Raw genomic sequence first — 24,257 nt, 5'->3', positions numbered from 1 at the left:
TACATATATACATACGAACAAACTAATGGAGAAAATGACAAGATCAAAGTAACCAAAAACTTCAATGAGAATATTGGTATAGAAACTGTGTTACGTACTGGGAAATAGGGAACTTTGTATGAGATATTTTGAACCTAGCCACAGAGGATGAGGTTTTGATTGTCTTGACAACCGAATACGAATATGACATACAATGAGAAAGGAGGCTTTACAGCGCCGTTGACACAGAAGTGTTATGCTCATCATGGGTTGGTGTTTCAATTGATGAGAAAGGTATTACTATCACTGTTTTAATAATTATAACGAATGAATTGGTATGCTGACTGGAACCTTATTGTGAAAGTAAACTCAAATTTTGTATCAACTGTGGCTCTGTACAATAATGATATGCTTAAATAATACCCTTACTACAACAACGTGGTTGTTTTCAAAACCAACTACTCGTCAGAGATTTACGCTACCACCGCAAACCTCATACTCCCACCATGCAAAGTTTCAAATATATTGTCATAAACTTTCCACAATCGTTTCATCACGTATGCATCAAGATGTATACAGAATTTTAAACGTAAGGGGACAATTATTGTAGGTTTTTCGCATGTTTTAATCTGAAATCGTAATATCCCATAACTTTTATACAGTTCTTCTTTCCAAATGCTATAAAACTTCGCAAACAAGTTTACTTTGACAGAGTCTATAATGACAATGTACTTATTGATGGGTAACCGTATTTTACTTTCTGTACTTACAAACACATTACCACAAATGTTCGGTTTTTATTGTCAAACAAATTGATATAAATTTCAAATGATAAAATTGTTGAATTGATTATTCTTTTTTAAAATGAAACCACTGTAAGCAGGCTTAAAATACACAATCTAAAATGGCCCTTGGAAATCGCGGACATTTTAGATTCAATTAATGCACTGACGATTATCAATGTGACACACCTCTACCACGTGCACACACTACATGGGACCATGATTTTGCAGCTCTTGAAGCTTTCATGAGCTAATTAAAAATCTATTCATCTCGTTAACTACATTTTTTTTTCCTTTTCTGTAATGTGTTGTATTTTCTTTGTTGCTGATGGGAAAAATCCTTTTCAAGCAATTTTTCCATAGATTCCGTCGAATTGAGATTTTGCTCTCATTTTTGACTAGTCAATTTCATCATCTTCGCCACAAGGGGAAACCTTAACCACATAGCGAACCTTCGTATAATTCTCCAGGCATTTCAAACCAGATGCGGATGTGTACTCACCCTGACTGCATGTTGCAAATATAAAATGGAAAACCATCAATCAGAGGTATTAACGGCCCAAATTAAAAATACAAATCAAACGACGACGCCAACGACAAGGCAACGACAACCGAAACCAACACCAACAGCAAAAACAACAATTACAGCTACAAGGGCGACAATAACACCAACATTAATGCTATGGTCCTCACCACAATCCTCTTCATCCACATATGATAAGTCTTCTGGACCGAATCGGCAGTCAAGATTACCATCACACCTTGCTTGTGCAGCGACGCATATCCTATTCCTACAATCGAAGTCATCCTCCAAGTGGCAGGAACTTGTATCTATTTATACAAAGACCAAAATGTGAAATGTCGTCACCATTTTACTAAATGACAACTTCGTCGAACAAGTGGCAGGAAGTTGTAGCTATTTATACAAACCATAATGTGAAATGTCGTCACCATTTCACGAAACGACAACTTCGTCTAACAAACAAAATCAAAATATGTTAATCTATTTGTTTACAGTTTCTATGATGGAAACGGGACGTAACGCTCCATAGTATCGTTAATTCACTAGTGCGTGTGACCGATTAATTATTTGATTTTCAGTACTTTGTTTATATAGTACCCAGCTCTTAATCAAAACAGGTGTGACTTTTTTTAACGAGGTGATCAATTCTTTAAAGAAACACGTTGCCTTGGATCGGACGAGTTGGTCTATAAAAAGCGTTTGTAACCTTTTTTTAATAAAATGCATATGGTTGGAAAGATGTTTTAAAAGTAGAATACAATGATCCACACAAGTTTGCCTCGAAATTGCGTGGTTTTCCTTCTACTGTGCGAACTAACACGGTCGGCCATTTATGGGAGTCAAAAATTTGACTCCCATAAATGGCCGACCGTGTTAGTCGACGAGGTAAAAGGAAAACCGTGCAATTTCGAGGCATGTTTGTGTGGATCATTGTATTCTACTTTTACAACATCTTTCTAGCCATATGCTTTTTATAAAAAACGGTTACAAACGCTTTTCAAAGACCAACTCGACCGATCCAAGGCAACGTGTTCCTTTTAAGTTATAATACCATTTTTACCATTTAGACAACAGTTGAAAAAATGCTTTAGCTCATTAAAAGGGTAATAATTTCTTTGAATAATAATCTCCGAAACAGCAGTTTCAAAAAAGAAACAGTTTTAAAAATCAAAGAAGTGGTGGCAGACTTTCAAAAATGGATTTCGTTCAAACTTTGCACAAGTGAAGGCCATCAACCAAAATGAAGAAATAAAGCATAAGTTTTGCATTTACACCTTCGTTGCCATGGCAACGGTCAAAAGTAGAAAATTACCATATTTCACCTAATTTAGCTCTTTTCATGAGTAAAAATTACCCAAAGTTGCGGGCTCCACTTTGTAAAAACCAAATAGTGGACCTACCTCTCAGCTGGATATGATAAATATGCATCCTTAATATTTCCAAAAATGCGTTTGACAAAAGTACAATTAATTGTGAATTGAAGATTCCATTATTTCAAAAAGGGGTGTTTTGAGGAAAAGTCAATTTGGGAAATACAGGGGGTTGCTATAATTGTCAGAAGTCCCAAAGTGCATATTTAGGAAAGTTTTGCTTCCAGGCATGAAAGATAAGATACTGGTCTGTAAGAATTTCAAAACAAAAGTTTTGGTATTTGTTGTACTAGGGAGCAGTGCTGCCATAAACTTTGTGCTTTTTGGGGAAAAAATGTGTTTATTTTCAAATTGTATAACAAAAAAATATGAATTTTTGTTTTAATGGATTTTGTTGACTCTTTGCACATGTTAATTCCTTCAACCAAAGTGTAAACAGAAAGCATAGTTTTTTGCATTGCACTTTGGTTGCCATGGCAACGGTTAAAAATAGGGAAATTGCCATATTTCACCTAATTTAGCTCTTTTCTGAAAATTACCCAAAGTTGAGGGCTTCACTGTGTAAAGACAAAATATATTACCTGCCTTTCAACTGAATAATGGTAATCATACACCCTTGGTCTGTCTCAAAATGCACCTGACACAGGTACAGTCAATTGTGAATGGAATAATCCATTATTTCAAAAAGGGGTGTTTTTAACAAAGGTCAATTTGGGATCAGTTTGTCAGAAGTCCGAAAGTAGCATATTTAGGAAAGTTTTGCTACCAGGCTTGAAAGATAAGATACTGGTGTGTAGGAATTTCAAAAAAATGTTTTGGTATTTGTTGAACTGGGGAGCAGTGTTGTCAGAAGCTTCATGCTTTTTGGCGACTGTATAGATTTAAAGTTATAAAATAATGCTCTTTTAATGACTTTCTACATGCTTAACAATGATGAAGACTGACAAAATTTCAGGACATAATTTAATAAAGCATCTTATGACAACATAACTCTCAGTTGTATAAACATGCATCACATTATATAATAAAAAAAATGTTTGTATTTTTTGAATTGTGGAGCAGTGTTGCCAGAAACTTCATGCCTTTATAAAAAAGGTGTATTTTGCAAATTTCATAATCATACGAACAAATAATGCTCTCTAATTACTTTTTACATGCTGAACAATGATGTTGATTGAAAAAAAAAACAGGCACACAATCGAGCAGAGCAACTTACAAGTATAAAAATATAACTCTCAATTGTATAAACATGCATCACAAAGATATTCTGTGGTATGTTTGTGGTCATTTACGTTTGGCTGTAGCAGCTATACAATCTTAAACAAAATGTTCAATTTTCATGACAAAATGGACGTTCACAGCTCTTCGTTTGAACATAAAAGAATTCAGAATTCAGCAGCACGGCTCATCGCTAGATCAAAGAAGCAGAACCACATTACCACCATTCTGCAAGAACTCCATTGGCTTCCTGTCAATGCTCGCATACAGTACAAAGTCCTGCTCCTCACTTTCAATGCTGTCCATGGTCTCTCCCCTCATTACATTTCTGAATTGATAACGCCATACACCCCGACAAGGTTACTTAGATCCTCTTCGCAGCTTCTCCTACAAGTTCCCCCATACAGAACAAAAACGTACGGTAAAAGAACCTTTGCATTCAGCGCACCAACCCTTTGGAACTCTCTAATTCCTGCTACCCTCCGTTCCCAGATAAACCCGAACCTCTTCAAATCCCGTCTCAAAACTCACTTATTCACTCAATCTTTTTTGTAATAACTGTATTGTTTAGTTTATTTGTTGCTTTCTATTGTATAAATGTGTTTATTTGTTTTGTAAAGCGCATTGTGAGTACTTGCAGTACTGAAATGCGCTATATAAGCATTTCTTCTTATTATTATTATAAAAAATGTCTCACACGTCCTTAACACTGCACAGAGGCATCACATAATCAGTGACTGCGTGTACAATTAATGGTTACGTAAATCAATTAACTTACAAGTTCCCTAATGGAACATAGCCGGATAACACTATTACCAGCCGAATTAGCTTGGGGTGAGTCTTCGAACTATACATTGTGAACAGTTATATTGTTATACTTGTAAGCTGTTTTTTTTTTCTTCTTCAATCAACATCATTGTTCAGCATGTAAGAAATGCCAATAAAGAGAATTAATTTGTTCTATTTTTTTTTCAAATGTTACCATATTTCAGGCATTGTCACTACATGATTTGTTTAACAGGCACTGTTCCAAGTTATCTTAGCAGTGTTTTTGTTCCAGTCAGTGAATTACACCGTCACCAAATTAGGAATAGCACTGTTGGTAATGTGACCCTCCTGCCCCCTAGAACAGAAAGTGGGAGAAGAACGTTTAATTTTAGGGGTGCCCAGGCTTGGAACATTTTGCCGCATAATCTGAAATCTCTACAGCCAAAAGAACTCAATCAATTTTTAACTCAACTCAAACAGCTCAGTTTATCCTATTCTTACTGACTTTCTGAATCCCAATTTTACTGGCTTTTGTTATTACTCCATTGAGGTTCATCTGTTTGTTTTTTTGTATTTGGTTGTGTGTTTTTAATGGATGTGTATTTTTCCCCCTTTAAATTTTTTTTTTTTTGTAGTTTTCAAAATGTATGTGTGCTTGGATCTAGTGCTTTTTTTAAATGAATGTGCAATGTTTTTCTGTGTAAATTTGTAATATTTTTATCTTAAGTTCACTTCTGTAGTTTTTTATTATAGCTGGGATCCATGGGAGATCAGTAAGTTTTTCTTACTGAATGGATTTCCCAGGATAAACAAGAAATAAATAAATGATACAGTTGCCTATTTGTGCTCCCCAGACATAAAAACACAAATAATCGCCCAATCACAACCAAAATGGCAAATATTCCCTAAAGGTGACTGAAGACAGCACAAACTTTCCTACTAATAATGATGTGAAATGATGGAAATTTTTAAAAGAGACTTTCAACAAAGCAGGCGCTTTGTAATGCATTGTCAACAAAATTTGATATGCTTGGGGGCTGGGCATGCAGGGGAGGGGGGGGGTAGTATAAAATCCGAAACTTAGGTCATTAAAAATGCTCTTGATCAATGTTGGGTAGTCCACAAGGCTACAGGGTGCTCATGAAAGGTACCGGATTGATGGAAGACTTAAAAGTATTATTTTATTAATGTTATTTATTCAATCTGAAGAAAACATGTTAAACATGCATTTTTTTAGGCAGTACTGTTACAACAGGAAACAATTTTCTCAAAATGGAAGGACCAATGTTGGCCCGAAATACAACCGAAAGGAAAACATTATGAGACCCCTGGCAAATTGTCATTTTGAGGGCCAAAAATAGGGTAAAAATGTTGATTTTGCGAATTTCTAAAAACATGCGCTAATGCTGTTCTAAAAATAGCATAAGGGTAAAAGTTAAAGCAATAATTTGTTTTTGTCTCAAGTTAAGCATAGGACGACTCAATGTATTGATGTGAAAGGTTTTATGAAAAAAAAATGCACATTGGCTTGGTGGAGTTGCGAATATATGCTAAAATACAGTTTTTTAGACCCCAAAATTTGCAAAAAACAGCCAAAACACAAATGAGCTGTTACCATGGCAACGGGCTATATAGTGATTTCAAAAGTTTAGTTTGTTTGAATGCACCTCAAGTCCCTTCCACCCATAAGGTTTTAAAAAAATATATAATTTCTTGAGATCTTTAACTAATAATAATGTATAATTTTTGGCCATTTGTTGCGTTTTTGCCCTGTCAAAGTGCTAACTTTCCGGCAAAACTGTGTTCGCGCACTTAAAGTACCAAAACATTTTCTTGCATTTTTATGTGGGTTGGTACCTTATCTTCCAACTATAAAAGTGTCCTAATCCACATAGTGCCACTTTCGGACTCATGGCCCGATTCGATACCCCTATTTTTCGCTATAAGAAAATATGACAAAAACACCCCTTTTGAAAACAGTGGTTTGATCCAAAGTTGATCGCACACTTAATTTTTTAAAACATTTTCTGAAAGATTAAACATGGTTGTGCAACATGTGTGAAAGAAAAACTTCAACGTTTTCCCCTTTAGACGTACCAGTGCTTTCAATTTACCTATATTTTAACTCTTAAAAAAGGTGAAAACTTGGAAAATTTTCTGAAAATCTTATTTTGGCCGTAACCATGGCAACCAATGTCTGATATAACTTTTTTTTCGATTTTTGTGTATTGTGTACCCATACCAACTCATACATGGAGTTTTGCCAAAATCCATTTGTTGAAGTCTGCCAACATTTTAAAAATATCTTTGATTTTTACAGCAACCAAGTCTTAAACTCCAAACACTTAATTATTTGTTTGTTAACACAGTCATAATTTTGTGAAAACGGTGGCGATAAAGTGTTTCAATATTGGAGGCGAAAATTATTTTTCCTTGTTGACCACAAATTGTTGTTCTTCCTTGTACGTTCATTCGGGAACGTAAGTCATTAAATCTTGGGTTAACTTATTTCCTTTGGAGGTTGTGAAGAATTTTGTGCCAATTTGTTCATTATCTTCGATCCTCCAAGGTTTTTTAGGTTTGTTTGAAGCAGCGCAAGTCAAAAGCAAGTCTCGAAAGGCATGTCGAACTATTGTTTTTTAAGTGTTTAACTAACGATTGGAAATAATTGCATCTAAGATAAATTCCCAAACAATAAACTATTTCGATAAATATATTTTAATGTTTCTGTCACAATCAGTGGTATTACCATTGGTGCCTTGAAGTTGTAGAAGAAAACCCCTTCCTGCGTCAAATTCGTCAGCTGCGAAGCGGATAGAGGTCAATGAGGTAAATGCAATGGACTTCAGTCGTGTGGTTATAAATAGTGCAATTGACGCGGTGTGTCCATCAAGAAGGGTGCCATCAATGTAAACATAGTCAAGTAACTCTGTGGAAAAATCTTGTATGGACACCACCACGGACACCCAGTCTGGAGCCCTGATCTCCCACTGACAATCTATTGAGTTAGGATAGTCCTCTGGATAGCCTGGTGATGTCAGATTGACTGGAGCTGTTCCAACTGAAATGTTTGGAGAACCACAGTAATCTGAAACAGAAGAAATTAAAATCATCGGAATGTGTGGGTTTAAATCTTCACTTTGGGATATTGAGTTGAATGACGGAGCCTGACATACTTTGAGATAGAGGGTTTAGAGCGCCAATCACACGGACATGTTATAGTCACCATGGGTTGATGTTTCAATTGATGGGAAAGAATTAATTTGTAGCTGACTGGAACCTTACTGTGAGTAAACTCAAATTTGTATCAACTGTGGCTCTATACATTAACAATATACTTTAATAATACCTTTACAACAACGTTGTTCTTTTTAGAAGCAACACTACTCGTCAGAGATTTACGATACCACCGCAAACCTCATCCTCCACCATGCAAATTTTCAAATCTATTTCCATAAAACTTTCCACAATTATTTCATCAGGTATGCATAAAGATGTATATCGAATTTGGAAATACACGTTCGGGGAAAATTATTGTAGGTTTTTCGCCTGTTTTAATATAAAATCTTAAAGTCCCATAACTCCGGTTCTTCTTTCCATACTATAAAGCTTTGCAAAAATTTTTACTTTGGCATAGTCAATAATGACTTTGTACTTATAGCTGTGTAACCGTATTTTACCTTCTGCACTTACAAACACATTACCACAAATGTTAGGTTTGTATTGTGAAAAGAATTGATAGAAAACTAAAATGATAAAATTGCTGAATTGATCGTTCTTTTTAAAAATGAAACCACTGTAAGCAGGCTTAAAATACACAATCTAAAATGGCCCTTGGAAATCGCGGACATTTTAGATTCAAATAATGCACTGACGATTATCATGTGACACACCTCTACCACGTGCACACGCTACATGGGACCATGATTTTGCAGCTCTTGAAGCTTTCATGAGCTAATTAAAAATCTATTCATCTCGTTAACTACATTTTTTTTTCCTCTTTGTAATGTGTTGTAATTTCTTTGTTGCTGATGGGAAAAATCCTTTTCAAGCAATTTTTCCATAGATTCCGTCGAATTGAGATTTTGCTCTCATTTTTGACTAGTCAATTTCATCATCTTCGCCACAAGGGAAAACCTTAACCACATAGCGAACCTTCGTATAATTCTCCAGGCATTTCAAACCAGATGCGGATGTGTACTCACCCTGACTGCATGTTGCAAATATAAAATGGAAAACCATCAATCAGAGGTATTAACGGCCCAAATCAAAAATACAAATCAAACGACGACGCCAACGACAAGGCAACGACAACGACAATAAGATTAACAAAAACTACAACGATATAACCGAAACCAACACCAACAGCAAAAACAACAATTACAGCTACAAGGGCGACAATAACACCAACATTAATGCTATGGTCCTCACCACAATCCTCTTCATCCACATATGATAAGTCTTCTGGACCGAATCGGCAGTCAAGATTACCATCACACCTTGTTTGTGCAGCGACGCATATCCCATTCCTACAATCGAAGTCATCCTCCAAGTGGCAGGAAGTTGTATCTATTTATACAAAGACCAAAATGTGAAATGTAAATGACAACTTCGTCGAACAAGTGGCAGGAAGTTGTAGCTATTACAAAGACCATGATGTGAAATGTCGTCACCATTTCACGAAACGACAACTTCGTCTAACAAACAAAATCAAAATATGTTAATCTATTTGTTTACAGTTTCTATGATGGAAACGGGACGTAACGCTCCATAGTATCGTTAATTCACTAGTGCGTGTGACCGATTAATTATTTGATTTTCAGTACTTTGTTTATATAGTACCCAGCTCTTAATCAAAACAGGTGTGACTTTTTTTAACGAGGTGATCAATTCTTTAAAGAAACACGTTGCCTTGGATCGGACGAGTTGGTCTATAAAAAGCGTTTGTAACCTTTTTTTAATAAAATGCATATGGTTGGAAAGATGTTTTAAAAGTAGAATACAATGATCCACACAAGTTTGCCTCGAAATTGCGTGGTTTTCTTTAGACTGTGCGAACTAACACGGTCGGCCATTTATGGGAGTCAAAAATTTTACTCCCATAAATGGCCGACCGTGTTAGTCGACAAGGTAAAAGGAAAACCGTGCAATTTCGAGGCATGTTTGTGTGGATCATTGTATTCTACTTTTACAACATCTTTCTAGCCATATGCATTTTATAAAAAACGGTTACAAACGCTTTTCAAAGACCAACTCGACCGATTCAAGGCAACGTGTTCCTTTAAGTTATAATAACGTGCTTTGCTTGGAACACACTAAAGCAGGCACGTCTCTTTTCACCCTTTTTTACCATTTTAGACAACAGTTGAAAAAAATGCTTTAGCTCATTAAAAGGGTAATAGTTTCTTTGAATAATAATTGTTCATCTCCGAAACAGCAGTTTCAAAAAAGAAACAATTAAACTCCACACACACAACTATTTGTTTGTTATAACACAGTCATAATTTTGTGAAAACGGCGGCGATAAAGTGTTTCAATATTGGAGGCGAAAATTATTTTTCCTTGTTGACCACAAATTTAATTTTTGTCCTTCCTTTTACGTTCATTCGGGAACGTAAGTCATTAAATCTTGGGTTAACTTATTTCCTTTGGAGGTTGTGAAGAATTTTGTGCCAATTTGTTCATTATCTTCCTTCAAGGTTTTTTAGGTTTGTTTGAAGCAGCGCAAGTCATTCTCGAAAGACATGTCGAACTATTGTTTTTTAAGAAGTGTTTAATTAACGATTGGAAATAATTGCATCTAAGATAAATTCCCAAGCAATAAACTATTTCGATAAATAAATTGTAATGTTTCTGTCACAATCAGTGGTATTACCATTGGTGCCTTGAAGTTGTAGAAGAAAACCCCTCTCTGAAAATGTTAAGCTAGTTGTAAAGCGGATATAAAGTGTCGTCAATGAGGTAAATGCAATGGACTTTAGTTGTGTGATTCCATTTAGTTTAATTGACGCGGTGTGTCCATCAAGAAGGGTGCCATCAATGTAAACAAAGTCATATCCCTCCTCTGTGTAAAAATCTTGTATGGACACCACCACAGACACCCAGTCTGGAGCCCTGATCTCCCACTGGCAATATATTGAGTTAAGATAGTCCCCTGGATAGCCTGGTGATGTCAGACTGACTGGAGCTGTTCCAACTGAAACGTTTGATGAACCACAGTAATCTGAAACAGAAGAAATGAAAATCATCGGAATGTGTGGGTTTAAAACTTCACTTTGGGATATTGAGTTGAATGATGGAACCTGACATACTTTTAGAAAGGAGGGTTTACAGCGCCAATGACAAGGACATGTAACGCTCATCATGGGTTTGTGTATCAATTGATAAGAATGGTATTACTATCATTGTTTTAATAATTATAATGAATGATTTTGTAGCTGACTGGAACCTTATTGTGATAGTAAACTCAAATGTGTATCAACTGTGGCTCTGTACAACAATGAAATTTCTTAAATAATACCCTTACTACAACAACGTGGTTCTGTTCAAAACCGACTACTCGTCAGAGATTTACGCTACCAGCACAAACCTCATACTTCACCATGCAAAGTTTCAAACCTATTTTCATAAAACTTTCCACAATTATTTCATCAGGTATGCAAAAAGATGTTAATAGAATTTGAAATTTACGTATGGGGAAAATCATTGTAGGTTTTTCGCCTGTTTTAATTTAAAATCGTAATGTCCCATAACTCCGGTTCTTCTTTCCATAATAAAGCTTTGCAAACAATTTGACTTTGGCATAGTCAATAATGACACTGTACTAATTGCTGTGTAACCATATTTTTTACCTTTTGCACTTACAAACACATTACCACAAATGTTCGGTTTGTATTGTCAAAAGAATTGAAACCACGGTAAGCAGGCTTAAAATACACAATCTAAAATGGCCCTTGGAAATCGCGGACATTTTAGATTCAATTAATGCACTGACGATTATCAATGTGACACACCTCTACCACGTGCACACATTACATGGGACCTTCATTTTGCATCTCTTGAAGCTTTCATTAGCTAACTAAAGATCTGTTCATCTCGTTAACTACGATTGTTTTTTTCTGTGATTTGTTGTATTTTCTTTGTTGCTGATGAAAAAAAATCCTTTTCGAGCAGTTTTCCCGTAGATTCCGTCGAATTGAGATTTGCTCTCATTTTTTTACCACAGTCAATTTTATCATCTCCGCCATAAGGGCAGACAATAATAATAATAATAATAATATCGAAGTCTTATATAGCGCACGTATCTACCAAACAAGGTACTCAAGGCGCTGAGTATATACAAACTTTCAGAAAGATAGGTTATTGCAGTGATGAATTCTGATTAGCATGAATTCTATTTAGCACCTTATAAGGGTTTACAAGGTGCTACGGCGCATTAAGCAGCCACAACCAGGAACACCGGGGCGAACCCCTTCTCTTTTCAATAAGTGCACTGGGTTCTTTTACATGCGTTACAAAACACATGGGACCAACGGCTTGATCAGAAAAACCAGAGTTTGAATTCGGTGCTCTTAACCGCTCGGCCACGACACTTCCACAACCACGATATTAACCATATCGCAAAACTTAGTATAATTTTCCAGGCATTTCAAACCAGATGCGGACGTGTACTCACCCTGACTGCATGATGCAAATATGAATTGGAAAACCATCAATCAGAGGTATTAACGGCCCAAATCAAAAATACAAATCAAACGACGACGCCAACGACAGGGCAACGACAACGACAATAAGATTAACAAAAACTACAACGATATCATAACCGAAACCAACACCAACAGCAAAAATAACAGTTACAGCTACAAGGGCGACAATAACACCAACACTAATGCTATGGTCCTCACCACAATCCTCTTCATCCACATATGATAAGTCTTCTGGACCGAATCGGCAGTCAAGATTACCATCACACCTTGTTTGTGCAGCGACACAAATCCCATTCCTACAATCGAAGTCATCCTCCAAGTGGCAGGAACTTGTATCTATTTATACAAATACCAAAATGTGAAATGTCGTCACCATTTTACTAAATGACAACTTCGTCGAACAAGTGGCAGGAAGTTGTAGCTATTTATACAAAGACCATAATGTGAAATGTCGTCACCATTTCACGAAACGACAACTTCGTCTAACAAACAAAATCAAAATATGTTAATCTATTTGTTTACAGTTTCTATGATGGAAACGGGACGTAACGCTCCTTAGTATCGTTAATACACTAGTGCGTGTGACCGATTAATGATTTGATTTTCAGTACTTTGTTTATGTAGTACCCAGCTCTTAATCAAAACAGGTGTGACTTTTTCTAACGAGGTGATCAATTCTTTAAAGAAACACGTTGCCTTGGATCGGACGAGTTGGTCTATAAAAAGCGTTTGTAACCTTTTTTTAATAAAATGCATATGGTTGGAAAGATGTTTTAAAAGTAGAATACAATGATCCACACAAGTTTGCCTCGAAATTGCGTGGTTTTCCTTATACTGTGCGAACTAACACGGTCGGCTATTTATGGGAGTCAAAAATTTGACTCCCATAAATGGCCGACCGTGTTAGTCGACGAGGTAAAAGGAAAACCGAGGCATGTTTGTGTGGATTATTGTATTCTACTTTTACAACATCTTTCTAGCCATATGCATTTTATAAAAAAACGGTTACAAACGCTTTTCAAAGACCAACTCGACCGATTCAAGGCAACGTGTTCCTTTAAGTTATAATAACGTGCTTTGCTTGAAAAACACTAAAGCAGGCACGTCTCTTTTCACCCTTTTTACCATTCAGACAACAGTTGAAAAAATGCTTTAGCTCATTAAAAGGGTAATAGTTTCTTTGAATAATAATTTTTCATCTCCGAAACAACAGTTTCAGAAAAGAAACAGTTAAACTCCAAACACTTAATTATTTGTTTGTTAACACAGTCATAATTTTGTGAAAACGGTGGCGATAAAGTGTTTCAATATTGCAGGCGAAAAGTATTTTTCCTTGTTGACCACAAATTTAATTGTTGTCCTTCCTTGTACGTTCATTCGGGAACGTAAGTCATTAAATCTTGGGTTAACTTATTTCCTTTGGAGGTTGTGAAGAATTTTGTGCCAATTTGTTCATTGTCTTCGATCCTCCAAGGTTGTTTAGGTTTGTTTGAAGCAGCGCAAGTCATTCTCGAAAGGCATGTCGAACTATTGTTTTTTAAGAAGTGTTTAATTAACGATTGGAAATAATTGCATCTAAGATAAATTCCCAAACAATAAACTATTTCGATAAATATATTTTAATGTTTCTGTCACAATCGGTGGTATTACCATTGGTGCCTTGAAGTTGTAGAAGAAAACCCCTTCCTGCGTCAAATTCGTCAGTTGCGAAGCGGATAGAGGTCAATGAGGTAAATGCAATGGACTTCAGTCGTGTGGTTCTATGTAGTCCAATTGACGCGCTGTGTCCATCAAGAAGGGTGCCATCAATGTAAACAAAGTCAAATCGCCATGTGTAAAAATCTTGTATGGACACCACCACATATACCCAGTCTGGAGCCCTGATCTCCCACTGGCAATCTATTGAGTTAGGATAGACTCCTGGATAGCCTGGTGATGTCAGACTGACTGGATTTGTTCCAACTGAAATGTTTGGTGAACCACAGTTATCTGAAACAGAAGAAATTAAAATCATCGGATGCCTGTAATGTGTGGTTTTAAATCTTCACTTTCGGATATTGAGTTGAATGATGGAACCTGACATACTTTTAAAAAGGCGTTTTTACAGCGCCAATGCCACAGAAGTGTAATGCTCGCCATGACTTAGTGTTTCAATTATAATAAAGGTATTACTATCACTGTTTTAATAATTACACCGAATTAATTTGTAGCTGACTGGAACTGTATTGTGATAGTAAACTCAAACGTGTATCGACTGTACAATAATCTATGCTTGATTAATACCCTTACAACAACGTGGTTCTTCAAGAACATATACTACTCGTAAAAGTTTTACACAAGTCACTTCCACCGCAAATCTCATACTGCCACCGTGCATAATCAAATACAATTTATTTTGTGTTTTTTTATTAATATGCAAATACAATTTAATTACACCTTCCACAATAATTTCATCACGTATGTGTAGGGATCCGCCAATTGCGCCCTCATTGTTTAAATATAATAATAATACAATTCAATAAAACTTTCCAGAATAATTTAATCACGTAGGCATGAATACGTAGACAGAAGTTTAACAATGATAAACATAGGGGGCAAGTTGTGTAGGTTGTTCGCATGTTTTAATCTAAATGACATTTTTACTTATTGCTGGGTAAGACCGTATTTTAGTTTTCCACAAAAATATTGCCAACAGTAGTAAGAGAAAGGCATTGAGAAAGGGGACTTCTGGTACACTTTTTGCTTTGTTCACACGTTTGCGGTGACACCATGTAATAACAATCTCTAAATGAGTTGGGGTGGTTCTGAAAAGAACCGTTGGATTAACTCGACGTTTCGATCAGTATGCTCTGACCGTCTTCTGGAGAATGCTGGACTCTGATGCTGTATGCTGCTTAAGTAATGGGCGGCGGATCAGCAGTGATGCACGAAGGCGGGAAATACAGGCGGGAAGTGAACTCGATGATGCGTGGTGAAACCTGCTGTGGAGCCTTGGGTAGTGTGTGGGGTGTGTGTGCTCACTGAACCGTGTCAGTAGGAACAAGCACAGGGGATAGTGAGGGTGTGGGGCCTAGGTGACTTAGGGTATAGATGACCCAAAGCAGTCTAATGGTTGGGGCCTAGGGGGTGAACGTGGATATAGAAGATCCATTGGTCGGGAGAAGGGGAGCCAGATGTTCGCTCTACGGGGAGCTTATCCTTAAAGGAACACATTGCCTTGGATCGGTCGAGTTGGTCTATAAAAAGCGTCTGTAACCGTTTTTTATATAATGCATATGGGTAGAAAGATGTTGTAAAAGTAGAATACAATGATCCACACAAACATGCCTCGAAATTGCACGGTTTCCTTTTACCTCGGTGACTAACACGGTCGGCCATCGGGGAGTCAAATTAATGAATCTCATAAATGGCCGACCCTGTTAGTTCGCACAGTAAAATGAAAACCACGCAATTTCGAGGCAAACTTGGGTGGATCATTGTATTTTACTTTTAAAACATCTTTCCAACCATATGCATTATATAAAAAACGGTTATAGACCAACTCGTCCGATCCAAGGCAACGTGTTCCTTCAAGGCGGTTAGGTTATATGAACGGATGTCGGTAAGACGCTCTAAACTCATAAATAACCTAGCCTTCCTTAAACGTTGCTGAGACTCAAACCTGATGCCGCAAGGACTCCGCCTCCAAGATCCAGTCCGCAGCCGCCGTTCATCGTCCATCCTTCAAGCCGCCAGTTCTGCCCTTCTCAAGGAGCGGATATCATCCACCAGATCATCTCTAGCCGGTCTAGATCATGACATCACTCACACCGAGCGGGAACTGCAATCCTCCCTACACCCGAGGGATTTCTCCAAGATCAGCGCCCTCTCCAGTTCATCCAGCCAGCATGCGACCGCCCGCAGGAAGCAGATAGCCAAGTTCCACAAAGTTATACCACCAGAAGCAGAGATCGTCTATATCTCACTTCAATCGCGCACCCTCCGAGAAGATGAGATCTCCTATATCTCTATTCAATCGCGCCCCTGGGCAACCCACAGGATCTCCTATATCCTTACGGCCACCAGTTCACCTCCGTAGTCAACGCGCTTTTCAGAAACACACCGTAGTCAACCTTAGCAACCGGAGCATCACGGAAACCGAGACCAGCGTCCTGTCCCTGGGTATGAACTTTGCCCAGCCCCCCCCCCCCCCCCCCCAAGTCCATCCCCACCGAAGAAATTATCCAGTCTACAGAGCAAGCCCTCAAACACCTCAGCAAGACGGAGAAGATTGATGTCCGGATCAAGATAAACGAGGTTCTGCGGTTCGAGGGGTTCCCCCACCTACGACACTGCCAAGTACCTAGCTAAAGTACTTCGACCCCTGGTGGGTCTCACTGAACACCATGTTTCCAGTTCCACCCAGTTTGTTGACATTACCCGCAACCTAACCCTACAACCCACTGATATCTTGGTAAGTTTTGATGTGGAATCTCTCTTCACCAACGTGCCCACAGATGAAGCTTGCTTCTTGGCCAAAGAGAGATTATCACATGACCCATCCCTCCCTGATCGTACTGGTCTTTCACCTGACCAAATTCATGATTTGCTTTACACATGCGTTTCCTCCAGTTGTTTTCAATTCCAGGGCAAGTACTACGAGCAGACAGCTGGGACCTCCATGGGATCCCCTATATCCCCGGTTCTAGCTGACATATTCATGGAAGAGTTCGAGTCCTCATAACTCCTCTCTGCTGACCTCCGACCCAGCCTGTGGCTCCGCTACGTGAACGACACCTTTGTCGTGTGGCCCCACGGTCAGGACTCTCTCCATGAATTTCTGCAGTACCTCAACCAACAACACTCCAGTATCAAGTTCACTAGTGAGCAGGAACATTCCGGAAAGTTACCCTTTCTGGATGTTCTCATCACAAGAAACCAAGACGGCACCCTTCATCACAGCGTTTACCGGAAACCCACCCACACCGAACGTTACCTACATCAGCGGTCTTTCCATCATCCAGCTATCAAGTCGTCAGTCAACCGTGCGCTGGTTCAACGGGCTTATACCATTTGTGATCCGGATAGCCTCCAGCATGAGTTGCAGCACATCACCACTTCTCTACAGCGGAATGGATACAACGCCAAGCAAGTCAAGACAAGCAAGCTCGTCCCCCCCCCGACCAAAGGGTCTCCTATACCCAAGGTCAAACACACACACCCACAGTTAGTTTACCATACCTAGGTCCCCCCTCTCATCGCCTCCAACGCATCTTCAAGCAAGCAGGAATCAAGGTGTATCACTCCGCCCCGAAGAAACTCCAGGGCTCTCTCCAATCGCACAAGGACAAGAAGGACCCCTCCACCCGTGCCGGAGTCTATCGCATTCCATGCGAATGTGGTAAGGTTTATGTCGGGGAAACCGGGCGTAACCTTCCCACTAGACTTAAGGAACACCGAGCACACGGAAGGAGGGGGGACTTCGATAAATCCGCCATCGTCAAGCATTCCCACATCACTGACCACCGAGTGAACTGGGAAGCAGCAGAAATCATCACTCCAATCCAGGCGTGGCACCCTAGACGCATCAGAGAGGCCATCGAGATCCACAAGCATGATACCGTACCCCAAGACATCGGCTTCCACATCAGCGACATCTGGCTCCCCCTTCTCCCGACCAATGGATCTTCTATATTCACGGTCACCCCCTAGGCCCCAACCATTAGACTGCTTTGGGTCATCTACACCATCAGTCACCTAGGCCCCACACCCTCACTATCCCCTGTGCTTGTTCCTACTGACACGGTTCAGTGAGTACACACCCCCAACACACCACCCAATGCACCAATACATGTGTACACTGCAGATTGAGGACATACTTTTCATACTATCCAATGGAGGACATTGCCAAAAGTCGAATGGTACCTATCGATGTGAGGACATAACACATGAATCCTTGTTCTTGCGGTTCACTAATGTCAATGTGTATACTGGCCTTCTAGGAAATGTTGTTGGGGGTGGTACATGTATTTTCTTGTTCTTTGGGGGGGGGGGGCAGGCCAAAGGTCTAGACTAATAATTTGGCTGTGCCTACAGAGTCACTCTAGGTTATGACTGTACTTTGGTGGTGCATGAGACCTTAAATTTGTTGAAGTGTCATCGTGTTTCTACAAAAGTCCTTAATGTTTCTCCAAGTTCTGGTCTGCAATGTCACAGGACAGGACGATTCAATGTCACGTTTTCCTGGAATCTTCTTCAGCAAAAAGAATCTCTGCAAGCCCTCGGTGACGTCTTTCTTTTCCTGGGCAGTCCAGGGGCGTCGCTTGAATTGTCGACGCTTGACTTGTCGATCATTTGGAGCTGGATCCGTTTGGGTTGGTGGCCTTCCTACAACACACAGGAAAGAAGAGGTAAATTAGTAAACATAATCAAATGGGGCGTATACATAACCTAAATATGTTCATTTTACCGATGTGAAATTTACTCCTCGAGTAAATCAATACGCAACTGAGCACAAAAGAATGCGATAAAGGTACCTGCAGAAAATGCCTGACAAGAAGCAGCCATCTTGTTTCATGCTAGCGCACAAAATGAGTTGCCGAGATGGGCTAATCACTCGGCTGTGCCTACAGAGTGACTTTAGGTTATGACTGTACTTTGGTGGTGCATGACACCTTAAATTTGTTGAAAGCAAACGGAGTCTGGCATCTTATCGCATTTGGGTCTAGGGGGGTCGGTCAACAGGGAATAGGACCAGCATATGCAAGGGACCTACAAGAGATATAGGCAGTCACAAATATTACAAACTTACTGTCATCAACACTGTCCTCCAAAGCTGGGTCACACGAGTCACCTGAATCACTGCTGTCGTCATCGCTGCTGAAGCCTTCTGCAATAAAAAGAAATAAAACTTCTACAGTTAGCTTTGATTGCTTTCTGGCACACAAATACAAATGTGGGCCAATCCGTTGGGTTGGGTGTGTGGGGTTTGGGGTGTACAGTGAATGATGTTCAAAATGGGGGGGGGGGGTTAGGTGATGACGGCCACAGGCCGAGTTATCAGGCCCCAAAAACAAAGAGCAATTGTAACATTTAGGTATGCTTGCTTTTTCCCGCACACACCTAAACATGTTGGCCAATCCATTGGGGGGGGGGGGGGGTGGGGGAATGGGGTTGGGGGAGGTTGTACAGTGAATGAATGTTATGGGGGGGGAGTTACCACAGTTTGAATTAATTTGGAAAGACAAGTTAAAAACGGGTTTGTTTACCTCCAGTAACATGCAACTCCTCCAAAGATTTGCCATGTTGCGAAACCAAGTTGCCTCTCTCCAAGCTGAGGAAAAGTCTGGACAGTTTGGTAACCCTCTGGACAGTGTCTGGCAACTGGTAGTACTCACGATGGACCCGCAAATCATGACCCATGAAGTCTGCAAGTGTTTCAAGCTGATGTTCATTCAAGGCCAGAATTTGTGAAACAGTCGCTACATGTTTACGAAGCTTTGTAGACCGCATGCTATCAGCATTCTCAAGGCCCGCCTGATTTGCATATGCTCGTAGACAGTCGCTTCCTCGTATATGACCTGAGCCTCCGTAACAACTTCGTGCGAATAAGAAAATATTGTCTTGTGCCACTCCAGCTGCATTTCTATTTGCGACCAGAGCCTTCAACCACGCCATCACATCAGTACCAAGAAGCACAGGAACAGTTCTGCCCCTCTTACCAACTATTTCAATGACTTTGAATATTTTACAGAGGTGCCGTCATCACGCAATCACCATTCACAATGGCTGCACTACTACGCTTGTGAAAATCTTCAAGTTTCATTTTGGATACTTCCCCCTGTCGTCTGCGGTTGAAGATAATGAGATGGCACAGTGTGACTTCATTCAATTTCTTCCAAGCTGGTGTAATTTCATGGCCCTTAGCAGAGTGTAGGAGCTGCACTTCCCTGTTGCCAGTTTCATGAAGGAACGATGAGATTTTCACCACATCTGCATTTGTGGGGAGATCAGCAGGTTTGTTGCGCTTTCCTTGGTACAGTGTTTTGTGGGCGTGGGTTGACACAAGTTCTGGCCACTTTATTTCACATAACTGCCTAAACTGTTCGGCCTGTTCCGCTTTTTGCCTAAGATTAAACTCTAAAGCACTTGCTTGAAGTATGAGTGCACATCTCTTGATGGAATGTCCAATCTTGAGTGCTAGAGATGGAACGTGATACATCTGTTTTCCTTCACTGAAGCCGGCGACATCATGAACAGCCTTGACGATATCATTCAGATGGCGGGGATGCACGAATACTTCCAGTGATGCATTTGGTTGGTGGGTGTTTTGTCTCAGTTGTATAACAAGACGACCAAGTTCTCGTAGTTTGTTCCGAATGTAGCCATGTTGTGTAACATCGTGGCCAAGTCTAAGGTATTCACGTTTGGCAACTTCCATAATCAAAGAATCATTCTTGACAATCAGACCAACATTGTCTCTCCTCATAGAACTAAGAACCTTGTTCAACTGGAAAGATACACCAGCAGGGGGTGGTTTTAACAAATCACTCTTGTTAGCTACTCGCCCCCTAACACGACCTCTTCTACTGCTACCATCAGTCTGTGCAGGGAGCGCAGGCTTAAGTGGGCACTGATGACGCCAAAGATCAAGACGCACGTAATAGCCATAACAATGTATGCATGGTCCATATGCGTGTGGAGATGCCTCATGATTTGGTCTGTATATACTATAATAAGGACACCCTTTCCCTCTCTAAGGACTTTGCAATTGTGTCTGTGATTACCAATATTGCGGATGTATAACAGAAGTTTCTTGCGGGCACTAACGTCGGTCTCCGATGCTATCTCTACAACTTCCCTCTCCTCTTTGTGACGTGACTGAAGATGACGGGGTAACTTGGCCTGAGGCTCATCACAGTAAAAGCAATAGTGTTTTTTGTCCCATTTCCTTTGTCCACCGACATTATCGGTCTGCATGACTGTTACGGCACACTTCTCACTCGAATTATTTGTTTCACATCCTACAGCTTCATTGCTTTGGTGAAGCTCGGCAGTTTCTAAAATAGCTTGTGGGTCATCGTCATCCCAGGAACTGGTGTTGGGGTTGACACAACTTGAAGGATCAGACTGAACAATAGCTTGTGGGTCATCGTCATCCCAGGAACTGGTGTTGGGGTTGACAGACCTTGAAGGATCAGACTGAAAAATAGCTTGTGGGTCATCGTCATCCCTGCAATTGGTGTTGGGGTTGACAGACCTTGAAGTATGAGACTGAAAACCTGATGTTTGATGGGCCAGCTAGCAAGGAAAAGATAAATGACATAATTAACACCACTGAGATATGATTAGGATTATGACACGAATTAAATATATACGGTTGAGTGGATCAGCGTGCCCTTAAATTTATAGGCAAATAATACATAAGCACTAAAAAAGCTAGTCAGAACTTAAAGAAACACGTTGCCTTGGATCGGTCGAGTTGGTCTATGAACAGCGTTTGAAACCGTTTCTGATGAAATGCATATGGTTAGAAAGATGTTTTACAAGTAGAATATAATGATCCACACAAGTATCACTCCAAATTGCACGGTTTTCATTTTACGTCGCGAACGAACACGGTCGGCCATTTATGGGAGTCCAAGTTTTGACTCCCATAAATGGCCGACCGTGTTTGTCGACGAGGTAAAACGAATACCACGCAACTTTGAGCCATATTTGTGTTGATCATTGTACTCAATGTGACACGGATTGGTTATTATGCAGCTTTTACTATAAAGCGAGCCGCTTGCCGTAAACAGCAAGTGTTTTTGCACTCTGTTACATTTAGAGAGGACATTTGTTTGCCTCAACACGTCAACCTTGGAAAAACGTCTCAATTGTACAGAACATAAAATATTATGAAGACACATAGCATGTTATTAAATTAATATCGATGGAATTCATACATGATATCATCATTTACTCACCTGGTGCTCAAATAAGGAGCGTGTGATGCCATCATCAGTGTAACGCACACAGTACTTGATGAGTGACTTCCCTGAAAAATGAAAGGCAAACGGTTTATTAATTTTCATTTCATTTGGGGGGGGGGGGGGGGAAACATACAACTTTGTGCCATCTTTAAAACGTGCTCTTCACGTGATGTGGATCACAACAAGGGTGTGGAACTGTAATTTCGTGTGTCCACAGTACAAAAGTAATCATACTTGTTTAAATACCTTTGGTTATGGAGGTGATTACAGCTGGATACCATGACGAGTTTGGAGGCCACAGTGCCATGACGCTGTCCCCTTCTTCATACTAGAAAGAAGACTGAAAAAAAAATGATGTCACATATACGTTATTCATCGAACCAAATTCTATCGGTTTAGTGGAACATGTCATAAGGGTCGCACTAAATACCGACAACTCACGACCCCTCACGACAACTCACGACAACAATGTTTCAGTGCACTTTCACAGAACATTTTAACATAAGCCAAACATTCAATATATGCACAAGAGTCATATGCACCCAAATCACTTTCAAACTGTGGAAACAATTGTATTTGTAACTGTAGAAAAGGTGTTTGTGACCCCGAATTTATTAACGAACGGCAATATCCGCCATGTTGTCTTTCAACGCACTTGGACGATTCTATTTTACCGCAGGGGTGATACAATATGCAACATGAGTATTTACTCTTGTGAAAAATGTCTTTCATGGAGTTTAAAACAATATTAATTTTTATTTTCGCCTTTTAACTCCGAATTCCAAAGTAGCGGCTTAGTTACTAACAAGAAAGAAACAATCAGCAGCTACAACCAAGACGAAGAAATCGTCCAAGTACGTAGAAAGACAAAATGGCGAATATTTCCGTTCGTTAGTAAATTCGGGGTATAAAACACCTTTTTTACAGTGACACAATTTATTCCACAGTTTGAAAGTGATTTTGTGCACATATTTAATGGTTGAATTACGTTCAACTGTTCTGTTAAAGTGCATTTAACAATCGTTGTCGTGAGTTGTCGTGAGGGGTCTTGAGTTGTCCGTATTGAGTGCGACCATGTCATAACACCCTCACCCAATCAATATTACTAGTTGCTTCTAGTAGAGTATCGTCACCCGTTAACCATTTGACCGGTTAGGGACGGTTTTTTCTATTCTGAATCAGTAGCAAACCAATGTATTTACTCAGGTACGAGTTTACTTGGGTATCAGTACACCCGGGTACGAATTGACTTGGCTACGAATGAACTTGGGTACGTATTGACTCGGGTACGAATTTACTTGGGTACGAATTGACTTTGGTTCGAATGAACTTGTGGAATTCCAACTGGGGTACGTATTCTTTGGGGTTATTTCTTAATCACATGCATAAACATAAACTGGTCATGTCCTAAATCATTTAACTATGTGTTTGTTGACAAGTGAGGAATCGTTAACTGGTCAAACGACTGTATATAGTATCGTGGTGTAGTCAGTACAGTAAGGATTAAGCCTACATGGAAACTTATTTACACTCAGATCACTCACCATTTCTTGTCTTCTCTCGAGAGCTGCCATGGGTCGAATGGTTGACTCTAGGGTCCTGGTGGATGCAATGCACTCAATGTTTATGATGCGTCCCCATGACAGCTGCAACCGGCCACGCTACCCGACTCAAATCGAATAAGCTAACCGTCATGCATAAATGAGTTCAGATTTAGAAATGGCCGCCTCTACTACCTACAAGAAGGAAACTTCATATCTACAGAGGGCGATGTAACCATCCAAGAGTGCTAACCCACCGCTCCGGCAACAGAATTGTGTTAACTCACACATACTCCTCTCGTAAATGACGTAAACCGAGGATTAGTCCCAAAAGCTTAGATATCTCAGTGGCGTCCAAACTGGCTATAATGCTGCATTTATCACAATTTTTCAAAGCGAGGACGTCCTCGCTGTGCT

At 39.6% G+C, this 24,257-nt stretch overlaps 1 protein-coding gene and 3 pseudogenes across 1 annotated transcript; 1 reads left to right on the top strand and 3 right to left on the bottom strand.

Moving 5' to 3' along the window:
- Positions 1-1,338: 1,338 nt before the first annotated feature.
- Positions 1,339-14,723, bottom strand: LOC139942752 (dorsal-ventral patterning protein tolloid-like). Its single transcript, XM_071939543.1, has 7 exons — positions 14,711-14,723; positions 13,997-14,335; positions 12,545-12,682; positions 10,516-10,863; positions 9,072-9,209; positions 7,390-7,728; positions 1,339-1,592 (listed from the first exon to the last, which is right to left on the bottom strand). The coding sequence occupies exons 1-7, from the start codon at positions 14,721-14,723 to the stop codon at positions 1,339-1,341; spliced, it is 1,569 nt and encodes a 522-aa protein (XP_071795644.1).
- Positions 14,724-16,772: 2,049 nt separating this feature from the next.
- On the top strand, positions 16,773-17,570 carry LOC139942751 (uncharacterized; annotated as a pseudogene).
- Positions 17,571-18,184: 614 nt separating this feature from the next.
- Positions 18,185-20,150, bottom strand: LOC139943213 (uncharacterized; annotated as a pseudogene).
- A 97-nt stretch (positions 20,151-20,247) lies between these two features.
- Positions 20,248-23,873, bottom strand: LOC139942750 (uncharacterized; annotated as a pseudogene).
- Between the last annotated feature and the right edge of the window lie 384 nt (positions 23,874-24,257).

Source organism: Asterias amurensis, chromosome 10 (assembly GCF_032118995.1).
Source record: "Asterias amurensis chromosome 10, ASM3211899v1".
Taxonomy (NCBI): Eukaryota; Metazoa; Echinodermata; class Asteroidea; order Forcipulatida; family Asteriidae; genus Asterias; species Asterias amurensis.
The sequence above is the reverse complement of the archived record's forward strand: the minus strand, read 5'-3'. Positions and strand labels throughout refer to the sequence as shown.

Excerpts from the sequence above, each read along its gene's own strand:
- LOC139942752 (XM_071939543.1), bottom strand. Across the intron at positions 10,864-12,544 it reads TGTGGATGAAGAGGATTGTG|ATTACTGTGGTTCATCAAAC; the intron begins GTGAGGACCATA and ends CTTCTGTTTCAG. Across the intron at positions 7,729-9,071 it reads TGTGGATGAAGAGGATTGTG|ATTACTGTGGTTCTCCAAAC; the intron begins GTGAGGACCATA and ends CTTCTGTTTCAG.